This window comes from Papilio polytes, unplaced genomic scaffold (assembly GCF_000836215.1).
Source record: "Papilio polytes unplaced genomic scaffold, Ppol_1.0 DF821400.1, whole genome shotgun sequence".
In the NCBI taxonomy this organism is placed as follows: domain Eukaryota; kingdom Metazoa; phylum Arthropoda; class Insecta; order Lepidoptera; family Papilionidae; genus Papilio; species Papilio polytes.
The window spans coordinates 5,532,000-5,544,487 of NW_013527804.1; the positions used below are offsets into that span (position 1 = coordinate 5,532,000).

General features: G+C 33.1%; 2 protein-coding genes across 3 annotated transcripts in view; one reads left to right on the forward strand and one right to left on the reverse strand.

Annotated features, from left to right (window-relative positions):
• The first annotated feature begins 307 nt into the window (after nt 1-307).
• On the forward strand, nt 308-5,100 carry LOC106108731. Its single transcript, XM_013289991.1, has 10 exons — nt 308-313; nt 1,033-1,203; nt 1,519-1,596; nt 1,684-1,825; nt 2,152-2,383; nt 2,746-2,935; nt 3,227-3,326; nt 3,465-3,590; nt 4,182-4,306; nt 4,951-5,100. The coding sequence occupies exons 1-10, from the start codon at nt 308-310 to the stop codon at nt 5,098-5,100; spliced, it is 1,320 nt and encodes a 439-aa protein (XP_013145445.1).
• A 2,747-nt stretch (nt 5,101-7,847) lies between these two features.
• The window catches only part of LOC106108914 (BSD domain-containing protein 1-like), a 7,630-nt gene continuing 2,989 nt past the window's right edge, over nt 7,848-12,488 (reverse strand). The window contains exons 6-9 of one of the 2 annotated variants that reach the window (XM_013290265.1): nt 11,853-12,064; nt 11,045-11,167; nt 9,922-9,998; nt 7,848-9,672 (exon numbers count right to left, since the gene is read on the reverse strand). In XM_013290265.1, the coding sequence (XP_013145719.1) occupies nt 9,308-9,672; nt 9,922-9,998; nt 11,045-11,167; nt 11,853-12,064 (777 nt within the window). In that variant the 3' untranslated portion in view covers nt 7,848-9,307. The remainder of the gene's footprint in view (nt 9,673-9,921; nt 9,999-11,044; nt 11,168-11,852; nt 12,065-12,488) is intronic. The other variant, XM_013290266.1, reaches the window with a different exon arrangement.

Sequence of the window (12,488 nt, forward strand, 5' to 3'; positions counted from 1 at the left end):
TTTTTTTTCTAAGTCCCGAGCGAATGCTAGAATACATATATTAACCTCTACTAACTAGCTACAAAAAGTAGCCCATCTTGGGTATTTTAGGGGGTAGGGAGGAGAGGGGTTGTAGAAGAATTATCCTAACTTAAATGTCATTTATTATCAAAATATTTGTGTTTATCAAGTTTGTAGTTGACGATAAATTGATTTTTTAATATTGCTTTGTGCTCTTATATCCAATTAAGATATTTTTCGTTATAACTAATTGATCGTTAACATTTTTGTTATTTCCTATGTTTATGTATTTCCTGTGTTGCCGATCATGGTTGTGCGTAACGTTTGGATTTTAAGTTTTTTATTTATACATATGTTTTACAAATCGGTAAGAATTTTTTTTGTTATAAGACTAGTGAAATAAGAAAAAACTAATTGTTTAACTAACTAGATTTCATCCGTTGACTTCGTCCGCATAGATTTAAAAACAAAACTGATAGTGGTAGTGCCCGCTTTAACATCTTAGCACCGCAGGGCCGGCACGCCTGGTGTAATACCACGACCGCACAGAAGACAGGCGTGAAATGGAAGCAATTGCGTGTTTCGTCTGATAAGTGTGCCGGAGGCCTAATTTAAGTCCCTTTCTCTTTACCACCCTTTTCTCATAAGGAGAGGATGATAAGGGGAAGTGGATTTGACGGAGGAGGAGATAAATAGGAAGGGGAGACATTCTCTTCATGTGTGTCTCCTCCTCTGTTGTATAAGGGTAGGCAACGCATCTACAATTGCGGATGTCTATGGGCAGCGGTCGCCTCGCCATTTTGGCGTATTCAGGTGGCCGCTTGCCCGTTTGCCATCTTATGTTATAAAAAAAAATAATAATTAGTATGATGAATATAGAACATAGTCTATGAACACATAGACTATGTTTTACATCTCTACCAAATTTCATCCAGATCCGTTTATTTCGTTTAAGCTGTGAATTCTAACATACAATAAACTTTCGCATTTATAATATTAGTAAGAAGTAAATCAGTTTAAATGTTGTTCTAGTACGCATACAATGTAAGGAATCATCCATGTTGTCAAGAGCCGAGTGAGAACCTCACTCTGGGGATGATAATAGACGCTTATGAGATCTACGGCCACGATCCCACAGATAAGCTGGACTTCCTCGTCCACTACCAGATAGAAATGATGAAGATCAAACGCGCACGTGATCAGGTCAGTCAATTACGTAACTTCTAGTCGCCTTTAAATATGTAATTAGTATAAACAAACCCTCTCTTCTGTTTTATATCTCTTCTTTGACTTGTGAACCATAAACTTTATCCCCTTTTGAAAATTTAGATCTTCGTTTGTTTCTAGTAGTTTCTTTGTTTGTTTGTTTAATTTGGACATCGTTAGTCTATTATTTTAAACTTCGATCGGCACAATATGTACTTTCTACTCAATCTATTCTCTTTCAAACAATTTATTCTTTATTTTTTATTTATGGTAGTCTTAGTTGACAGTATTTTAATGCTTTTTTTTTCACAGTATTTCATCAATGAATATGTCCACATCGCCACTGATCATTTAGGCAGATTTATAACTCTACATATAAAAGAATTAAAGGTAAATATATCATAGACACTAGATTTCCTTGTTAACTTGTAAAATAGGTTCGTGTCCAGTCTATTAATACACAAGTTTAATGTCTAGGTATTGCTGATAGCTCTCGAAGACGCGATAGACAATATGTTGACAATGTATGATAACCATAACGCTATTAAATCAGAGAGGGTGGCTACTTATAACACGGGATCCGGCGGTGCGGTGCCTACCGAATTTTATCTGAGTCAAGGTAACATATACCAAAGAACTAATAATTTCCGTACTAGAGTCGTTAAACCCACACTAGGCCCTTGGCCCTAGACTTGGATGTAAATTTTAATTGTGAGTTTGCATTCTTATTTAAAATAAAACACTATTTATTGGCCAAAAAATACAAAAATAAAACACAAAAAAAAACGGTTAACCGTTTCAGTTATTTTTTACCACTAAAATTAGCAATTTTTTTACAATGGTAAAGGTTATATTGCAGTGGGTTATTACTAATGGTTTCCTTGAATTCGAAGAAATTTTTTAAGTAGCCAATAAGCTAACAAAGTTTATGGTGCCTTTTTTCAGAGTTCTATTGCGGTAAAAACGTCTATCTGTTCGTATCGGAATTATACAGTGACATTTACAACATGGGCCGAGGTCCCGCGCCATACTGTAAGAGTAGGGGCTTCCATTTCCTAGGCTTCGTTCACTATATGGATGAAAACAGATATTTCTTAGAAGAAGACCCGAATATCGTGTTCCAAATGGATAATTACATTCACGGTTTGGAATGTCACTTGGGTATGTGTATTTTTAGGTGAGTGTTGCTTTTTTAGACCCCTATCTTACTAATATTATAAATGCGAAAGTTTAGATGGATGGATGGATGATTATTAGAGTTTATAGCCTAAACGACTTTGATCTAGAGCATAGTCGGGTAGATCACAAAGTAACTTTTTTTTTAATTCCACGCGGACGGAGTCACATGCGAAAGCTAGTTAGGAATAAAAGTACCTACAACTAGTAATTGTTTATATTTATTAGCAATATCCAACTTACGAATAGGCTTGATAATAAGAATGTAATGAAAAAAGCTCTTTGAAAGTCTAAGAACAAATCGCAAAAAACAAATCACTCGTAGAATAGCATCGTTCATTAATAAACAACTACCCTTTTCAGATTTCCATTTAAAAAGAACCTACAACACGTGCGAGACGTTTCCATGCTACCGAAGGCGATAGTGAAATGCGGCACTGATATGTACAAGCTTCCCCCACTCACCGCCGCTTCATGCGTCATCACTTCTGGTTCCTTCATACTCGATTTCAATATACAGGGGATACGGTTCCGTCACTACGATTATTTGCTGGTAAATAACCTAATTTAATTGTTTTTTTTTTCAAGAACGTCGCCCTAAATCTAGATTATCGCCTGGCGACTACTAAGCAATTTCCACTTAGTATTTTGCCGTGCGAGTATGGTTGTGTTCTGCCGTTTAGTAATACGTCCTAGTGAAAATATCACTCGATTTTATACAGAATGTGGCAAGACGCAGTCGGAATCGCGCGGTAAATTAGTTAGTGGAAATTGAGCTTTATGTAAATTAATTAATGAGACTATTTTTATGGTTTTATAGCATTTTAAATTATAATAATTACAGATAATGCCAAACGGCCATACTTATTACACTAAAGAGAAGTTTTCTCCGTTAGTCTGTGACCATCATGTCTGCGAGTGGAATAATACTAACTTTTATGGAGGTATATTATTATAAAATATTATTTGTTTAATTTATTAAGGAAACAATAAAATTGTAATATTTTACACTAATTCATCATACAATTAACCTTATTTTTAATTATAGTAGTATAGATATCCAGTATTTTTGGGAATTTCAGGACCATTCATAATCCCTGGAGATCCAGGCACCGGTCTATCTCCTATCCCGCCATTCATCGAGCAAACGACGGAAACCTTCCAACATACAACCACAACGCCTAATGAATTCAATCCAAATATAACCTGTAAGTTATACGTTTTTAATGTTTATTACAGTATGTTTCTACTGTCTAAACTAAGCCGTTGCTCGCGATTTAGTCCATTTAAATATTTTTCGCGATATCGTCGACGTTTAATTTAAAAATATAGCCCATGTTACACAAAGATAATGTTGCTTTTTATGGTAAGAAAATTTTTCAGTAGTTTTTGAGTTATGTCATTATTTCATACATCTAAAAAGCCATATCTTAGAAGTATAGATAACTGTTGGTGTCATCAACTTATCTGTGTTTTTGACCTAACATTGTTTTTAAAATAACGGTAATTTAATAATAGACATATAAACATATTTTTGCAATTGTATCTGGTTGTCTGTTAACACGTTAAACGCTACAATTTACTAACAATATAAATGCAAAAGTTAAGTTGGATGGACATTCAGGATCAAACATTTGTTACTGCGTATTTTGAGAACGGCTCAACAGAACTCGATAAAAAGCATGCATAGTGTGGAAGACTTATAATCTTTTATAATTATGCACAGACGTAATCGCACGCGACTAATTAGTCGCAGAGCGTTATAGGAATTAAAAGTGTTAAACAAAGATTTATTTTAGACACATTGGATGGCTGTTGGTTCATGTTTCCTCCTAACTATGGCTCCATCGCCGGTATCAGTTATCTCGACCCGCTGTCTATAAATGAATACCGCTACACGTGTCAAGGTGCTGGAACTAATAAGGTAAGGTTAAACCCCCCTTTAGCGGCTTATGCCCCCCTGGAGCTAGCAATGTATAAGTTCCACGCATTTTATACATCTAGTAGCTTTTAAATTAGTTAATGATCCTATTGTAATTTTAATTGAAGCGTCAACAACCTAACGGTTAAGGGTACGGGACGGAAAGTAAAACAAAAATTTAGCAAATTAACATAAATACCCTAATCATACTTCATACTAATATTATAAATGCGAAAGTTTAGATGGATGAATGGATGGATGTTAGAGTCTGTAGCCTAAACGACTGAACGGTTTTCGACGAAATTTGGTATGGATGTAGAGTATAGTCTGGAAAAACACATAGGCTAATCATTTTTTTTTAATTTCACGGGAAAGGAGTCGCGGGCGAAAACTAGTATTCTTATAATAAAAACAATTCAAATCGCCTAATTCTGATGGTTTCGGGAGATATTACTAGTTAAGCTTTCGATCTATCGAGATGCGATTGGCAGTTTTTTTTTTAATTTCTAGGGATATTTGAAGGGGTGGAAACTAGATATTCGGTACATGTCACCCCTAACTTAGGGTAGGCTCCTCGTAGACGTATATTGAGCTGGTGATGGTGATGACATAATTTTAATGGCAGTATGTTTAATATTAATTTCTAGGGTCTGTATTGGTATCCACAATGGATGGGTGCTCCGCCGCATCACCCCTACCCGCAGTCGGATGACGCGCCCGCGGAAATGCCGCAGGGCCTCGCTGGCTCATACTACCCCCATCTACAGCATATACCAGCCAATAACATACCCGTATAATAAATATATTTTTAAAATAGGTCTTTTTATTCAATATGTAAGTCTCCATCTAAGGCAGTGTTCCTCAATCTTTTTTGTGTCGTAGACCCCTTGCCATGCTTTTCCGTGTTGGGTAGACCCCCTGCTTACCTCATATTCATTTCCTGTAAATTTCTAACTGTAGTTAAGTTTAGTGTTAAAAACTTAAAGTTAAAATATGTGTTAATATATACATTTATTAATTGAATATAAATTAAAAGTACTCAAAATAAATAATGTATATGTTTTGATATGACAAGATAGTATGGTGGAAGATGATAGGTGCTATCGATGTATGTGTTGAGATCCACTATTGTGTTCCATGGACCCCCAATTTTTTTTCGCTGACATAGACCCCTGGGGGTCGATATAGACCACTTTAGGAATCACTGATCTAAGGGAATGTGTGAAATATTAGTCCATACTAATAGAAGTCAATTGAATTTAAAAGCGTTGAACCCTATAGTCTAAATGGTAATTATAAAAATCTTTTCTAAACAAAATTTACGTTTATAAGGCGGCACACAATATGTACAATAAACATTTTCAGTTAATGAAATGTGTAAATAAAATTTACTCTTTTACAAGAAACTATATTTTGTAAGACAAAATGTTTTAGGTTTTTCCTAGATTTTAAAAAGCAGCGTGTTTATAAATATTTTCTACCTTCGTTTTTACTTACTTTAGGTATATTTTGTAGGTTATTTTTTATTTTTAGTTTATAAAAACAATTGAAAAGCGTTACTATTGTAAATAAAACAACAAAGTATTCAATTTTTATAAACTTTAATGCATATTCTTAATAAACATAATTTACAAAAAAAAAAACAACAAAATCGATGTCAATTCAATACATCCGAGTTGAAGAATGTAAAACTAAATCATTTTCTAAAAAGAAAAAATGTAAAAGTACAATCGCGTACAAAAGTGTTAAACCCGAAGGATTCAAAAAAATAAAAACCCAAAAAGTACGCATATTAAGTGACTTACAACTAAAAAACACCAATACTTATAGCACGGTACTAACAATTTTAATAAAATAAATTGCATTGTAAAGCGAAAAATTTATCTTTTTTAACTTCAACATTAAGTCGATAACTTAAGCCAACTATAACTTTATATGTTACTTAAATCTATATCCTAATATTTACTGAACAAACTTTAATATAATTGGATATCACACTTTTATATTATTGTACTACCCGTGCACAATAACATCGCACTTGAATTAATAACGTCAGAATGTAGTTATTCGGTACAGATAGCACGGGTTCGCCACATTCGGTGGCGAACATAATTTAAATTTCGCGACTCGCGTTTAGTGCGGGTAAGCACGCTTATTTTATTTCTTCCGCACGGGCGGGTAGATGAAGAAACCCTCTCCACTACGGACGAGCGCGGGGCCTGCGGAGATGGGTGATAGAAAGGTCGGAAGTGAGCAGCCAAGCGAGTCGGTCGTAAACACGTGTGCGGATTAGAGTTGAAAGTGGTTGGTCTTTGTAAATACTGGTACATCTTCAGGCAGCATCGCTGAGCCTTGACTGAACCAGACTTTAACTCGATTAACGCTGACTAAGACATAGCACCTGCAGGAGGTGAGGCAATTCATCGAGCTGGTGAGTACCATTTCCCCTACATTTACAATATTATGCCCTCCGGTGCAATCGTAGTTCAAGGGTAGGTTGGACCCGAACCCGCTTGTACGGCACAGTAGTATACAAAAAAAATTACATCGTAATGTAATTGAATTAGAAACGATTTCTTTATTATATAAAGTAGAAAGCTAGCAAGCTGTCACCATAATTCGCCAAAATAGCGAAGAGGCAGCGGCCTATACATCCACATTTGCAGATGCGTTGTCTACCGTTATAAGGCAGGGAATGGAACGTAAGTAATTCCCCTTCCCATCATTTTCTTGTATGGAAAAGCTGATTTTATTCTTGTTTGGGAGATATTAACCATTGTTCTGATCCAAATATTTTAAAGATTTACGTAAAATATTTAAATTATTTCTTTGGTAACCATAGAGCGATTCTCTGTGTAATAGTCTCATGTTATTGTCCACGAGTAGTGTTTTCATGTTAGTTTATACAGATTTACAAAATTAATGAATAATTTACACAAATAATTATTGAAAATTGTTTACAATTAGATTTTCGTCAAAAACATATTAATGTAGAAGTATTAAAAGCATGTTATATTTATACCTAAAGTATGAAAACATGTCTTGAAATAAAATTTCTACTAATTAATAATTTGAATTTACAATATTTAGACAAAACAAAAGGTACATAGAGTGATCTTATAATTATTGGAAAGTTTATAAATGCAATATAGAGAAAGGAAATCATATCTGAGTTATTTTTATAATAAAAGGGGGCAAACGAGCGGCGAGAACACCGAAGGGGTCAACGACCCCCATGGGTCCATAATTCCGCAACTAGAGGAACTACAGATGCGTTGCCGGCCTTTATTTATGTATATTTATGATGACTGAGAATATTTTACTAGAAAATTCGATTTTTATAAACATAAACAAGTTTTTTGATATTTTTTGCATATTTTCATTTTTAATTTCTATACCAAAGTCACAAAGTATATATTATTATATATATTGCTTTCAATTAATGTCCGTTTAATATTTTTTACAATATAGATTTTTGCTAAATATAATCAACATTTGCATCAGTAATTAAGCCATTTTTTATTAAGAGGGAATATTTTTTTTCAACAGTAATTTAATAAAAAGTAACCGAAAAATTTATAATAAAACTTAATAATTCTGCACAACTGCATTTCTAACTTGTAAAAAAAAACGTAACTAGCATTTCTTATATGAAATTAAAAAAATATAATACTCAAATTCAATGTTAGGGTGACCAAAATTATTAGATACGGTAGACTCGGTCGGAACCTTAGTTATTTTCTTATTTATTTTAAACATATAAAAATATGGAATTTAATGGACCAGGTACTGGCTTAAAAACGATAATGTCCAATATAACTTACATTACATTTAGGCACATTTTTTATATATGTAACAAACTTTAATGGCCGTAATTTTTAATATATAAATATCATTTTGCATGTAAATGGGGGCGTCAAAAACTACATATGGCTCATTATTTAATTTAGTCTCATATATATTTCATATTATCAGTAAATAAATAAGATATATACAGATATCAAGTAAAAATATATAAAATACTATATTAAAAAAATGTACTTTTGCTGACCTTACTATAATTTCTATAACTACATCTAAAAACAATGAAATATATCTAAACTTGTCAAATTTAACACAAACTTAAAAATAAAAATCGTTAAACAGTTTACTAGTAATAGTAAGCAATTAAAATATAGCCGAATTTAATGGAAAAAAGATATATTGACATGTGTTACTAAGTAAAATGTCATTTTTTTTATTTATTTGTGGAACATATCAGCGTTTAAATAGTCATGTCTGTTTTTTTATAAATCTGTGATTATATTATTTTCTCATTTATGTTATTCAACTATACTATATGTTCAAAAAAATTATTGCTATCCATTTTTCCAAAAGAAATGTAAAGGACGACATTTTTTATTGGTAATTTATCAATAGAAATACAGTTAGATTTGAGATTTTTAACGCATTTCAAGACTTTTCGAGTCCAGTTGTATGAAAATTTTTTCGTTAGGTTGACCAAGCATTTGGATTTTTATAGGACACAAATGTAAAGATTATACAATAGTACCTCGATAAGTTAACGTCCAAGGGAAACACAAAATATTTGAAGTTATAGAGGTTTTGGGCTCTGATGGGAAGGGAACATATCGACGGGTAAAGGCTATTTGTGTCAAACGCCATTTAGGACGATATTGACTTACATATATGTATATATTCATAATCAGCGAATTTTAAATCTGAAATAAATAACGAAGTAAGCAGAATTAAGTAATTCCAACCTAGAACCGGTCTGGAAATCTTTCAATTGGAATTATTTTGAGGATTTTTTTTTTTTAGATGAAAATGGCTCTCCTGAATATTTAACCTAATGGCGCTTAAAACAAATAACCTTTCACCGATCGATATTATTTTTTGAAGTTATAGAGGTTTTTAATTTACCAAGGTTTGAGTTATCGAGGTTCTGTATTTGAATGTCATATATCATGTATACATTTTTTTTATTAATATATGTCCGGATTGTCAGGCTTTCTGTCCTAAAGGTTCATCTATTTCAAATTCTTTTTCCCAACTTTCATCTGAATTCGCGCTTGCGTCGTCTTTCACTTCTTTGTCACCAAAATAATCTTCAACTAAATTATTACCACATTCGTCTGATTTTGTCTGTCTTTTTGGTGAACGGCCATTTTTTTTCTTGTCTATGGTATTATTTAATTCGTCTTTTAATGTTTGTGGTGTATTAGAATTATTGTTGATTAAATCTTTCGATGACGAGCGTCTGTTTATCTTCTTCTGTGTGATTTCTTTTTCATATTCTTCTAGAAGTAGGATCTGTTGTTCTTCTGTTAGTTCAACGTCATGTGGGAATTCTTCTGTAATAGATGGTACTAAATAATTTTGTATGGATTAATAAAAATTAATTCTTTCACGGAAAAAAAATTAAGCACTAATTTAAAAAAAAATTAAAAATAAAGTTTTTTAAAAGTATATTTTGACGATATCGACTATATTACTGTTTTAATATTTTTTTTTACATCATTAACTTAGCAATTTGCATGCCACAACATTTTTTACATTGGATATGTTAAAAAAATAAATAAAAAACATAAAAAAATGATTTTTATAATAAAACTCACCGTCTTCCCATTGAACGATATCTTCATCTTTTTCATAAGGTATTTCTTCAAGACCAGAGAGTACTTTCTTTGGACTTCTGTAAAGAAAAATTAAATAAAATTTAATTTCTCTTCAAGTCCCGTTAAAACACTATTTTTTAAAAACGTGAGTGCATATTACAATGTGCTAACAATTTTTTATACAAAGTAAAACCGGTTATAGTGACCAAAAATAAAAAAAACGGTTGCCTTATAAACACTATTTCAAATATTACGATTTTTTGGTGACATAAGGATTTTCGGAAAAAAAGAGTCGAAAAATGCCATTTTTTTCATTCGGCTTAATATGCAAACGGTACGTTTTTTTCATTTTAATGAAGTAATTTTTTAGGATAGGAAAAGGTACAGGGATCTAATATTTTTGTAACAAAATAAAAACTATATGAGTTAAAAAAACGTATATTGAACGAAAAGATATTACAAAAATATTTACTCGATGTTATTAACTAAGTACAGGATGATACAATTTTAATGGATTAAAAAATAATAAAAATGCTTTGAGAAATTATGCAATGAGATTTCTTCTTTATTTAGTACTTTAAGTTGTCTTAAAACAAACTATAAGTGTTTTTTTTTGTAGTTTTTTTTGCTACCTTGAGATTAATACGATACACAAAGCAAAAGAAACATAAAAAGCAGATATTTAGAGAACGACGACAATATTTTTATGTAAATTGATTTAACACGTCCAATGCCATATTTTCGTAATTGTACTAGTGTGCTATTTTTATTGACATATTGTTCATATTGTATTTGACGAAAGAGTAAATATGTGAAGATACAAGTTCTATTGCAGTCAAAGACCAGAATAAAAATACCTTAATGGCATTGAAAGTGTCGAAATTAGGTCGGGGAAAAAAATGTTGAAAAAAAAAATTATCGAGACACAGGATGTCCAAAATTAATTTTTCGAAAAAAAATCTAGTTTTTTATTTTTTTTTGTTTAAATGAAAAATGAAGGGAATATAAGCAAATACGCTTCAATAATTTTTAGATTTTTAAACAATCAAAATTTACGTTTAATATGTTTATTTGAAAAAAAATCGAAGCGTATATTTTTATACTTTATGTACCATCAACTTACTGTTGTATGGGCGTCTGTAGAGGTAAGTTAGCCAAAACAGGGTCGGCAGTGGGAGGCTCCATGGGCTGTTTGCGGGACGCGGCCGCCAAACGGTCTTGAAGTAGTGCCACGCGGAATAAATATCTAGAATATAGAATAAAAACTAGTCAAACATTAATAGAAAAACATAACTTGTTTGTTATTTTTTCAAGAATTTGTGATTAATTATATTTCACTTATGTATATAAAAAAATATTGTATTTGTAGTGTTTTACGGCAATTTCAACAAACTTTAGCATAAAATTACTGAAGATAAAAAAATGCTACAATTTAGATCATAATGAAAAATAACGGACAAATTAAAAAAAAAAATTTGTCCCTATGTATATTAAAAAATCTTCAAATTTACCTGCCCAACATACATACCTTTTTGTTCCGAAGGGGAATGCTTTCTGCATACTCCATGCCTCTGGGCAGACACGAGAGTTATGTGGGACTCTCCCCCCATAGTGGGGGGCATACCTCACTAAACCCCTTCGTTCCCTCCTGGCCATTGTGTGGGACGCCATGGGATCGCTTGCGCTTGCCACCGCGACGCCCCACTGACCGCCCCGGGAAGGGGCCCTCGTTGCGTCCCAATAACTTGGGACGCTGCGCCCTAAGGCGCCCCTCGGTAGACGGCACCGTGCAATGCAGGTTCGGAGACCCAGCCTCGCCCGCTGGTGCCGCCAGGGATTATAGAGCCCCCACCTCGTGGCCCCAGTCTTGAGAAAGACTATAAGGCCCGCGGTCCCGGCAGTTATGAACCACCGGGATACAACATACATACCTTTCCCAAAACTCGTTATGCGTCACCGCGTCAGGCACCAATTTGTTATACTGTTCCTTCAGTATGGGGTTAGCTTCCAACCGTTTGGCCGCCGCGGCCGGCACCACCTGCCCACACGTGTTCTCAGTGGTCGCGCGCCACGCATCGAACTCGGCGCTGTCCGCCGCCACTATGTACGTCGCGTCCACACGCTGCAGTGCTTCTAACTCTTTCTACAGATTAATATATACTATACTAATATTATAAAGAGGAAAGATTTGCATTTTTGTATAGAAATAACTCAAAAACTACTGGGCCGATTTCAAAATTTTTTACACCATTAAAAACCTATGTTATCACTGAGTAATATAGGATATAAATTTTTATAAATTCAGATTATTAAACTAGTCGATGCTCACGAGTTCGTCCACGTCCATAAATAAAGGCTATGTTACTCAGCGTTAACATACCTTTTTAATAGTGAATGAATTTTTGAAATCGGCCCAGTAATTTTTGAATTATTTCAATACATACAAAGTTATAAATATTTCCTCTTAGTTCATATTTATTTATTTATTTATTGCAATTAAATTATACAAACATTATACAAATATCTATATAAAGTAACAACAATAAGTACCCCTTCGGGCGTGTAAT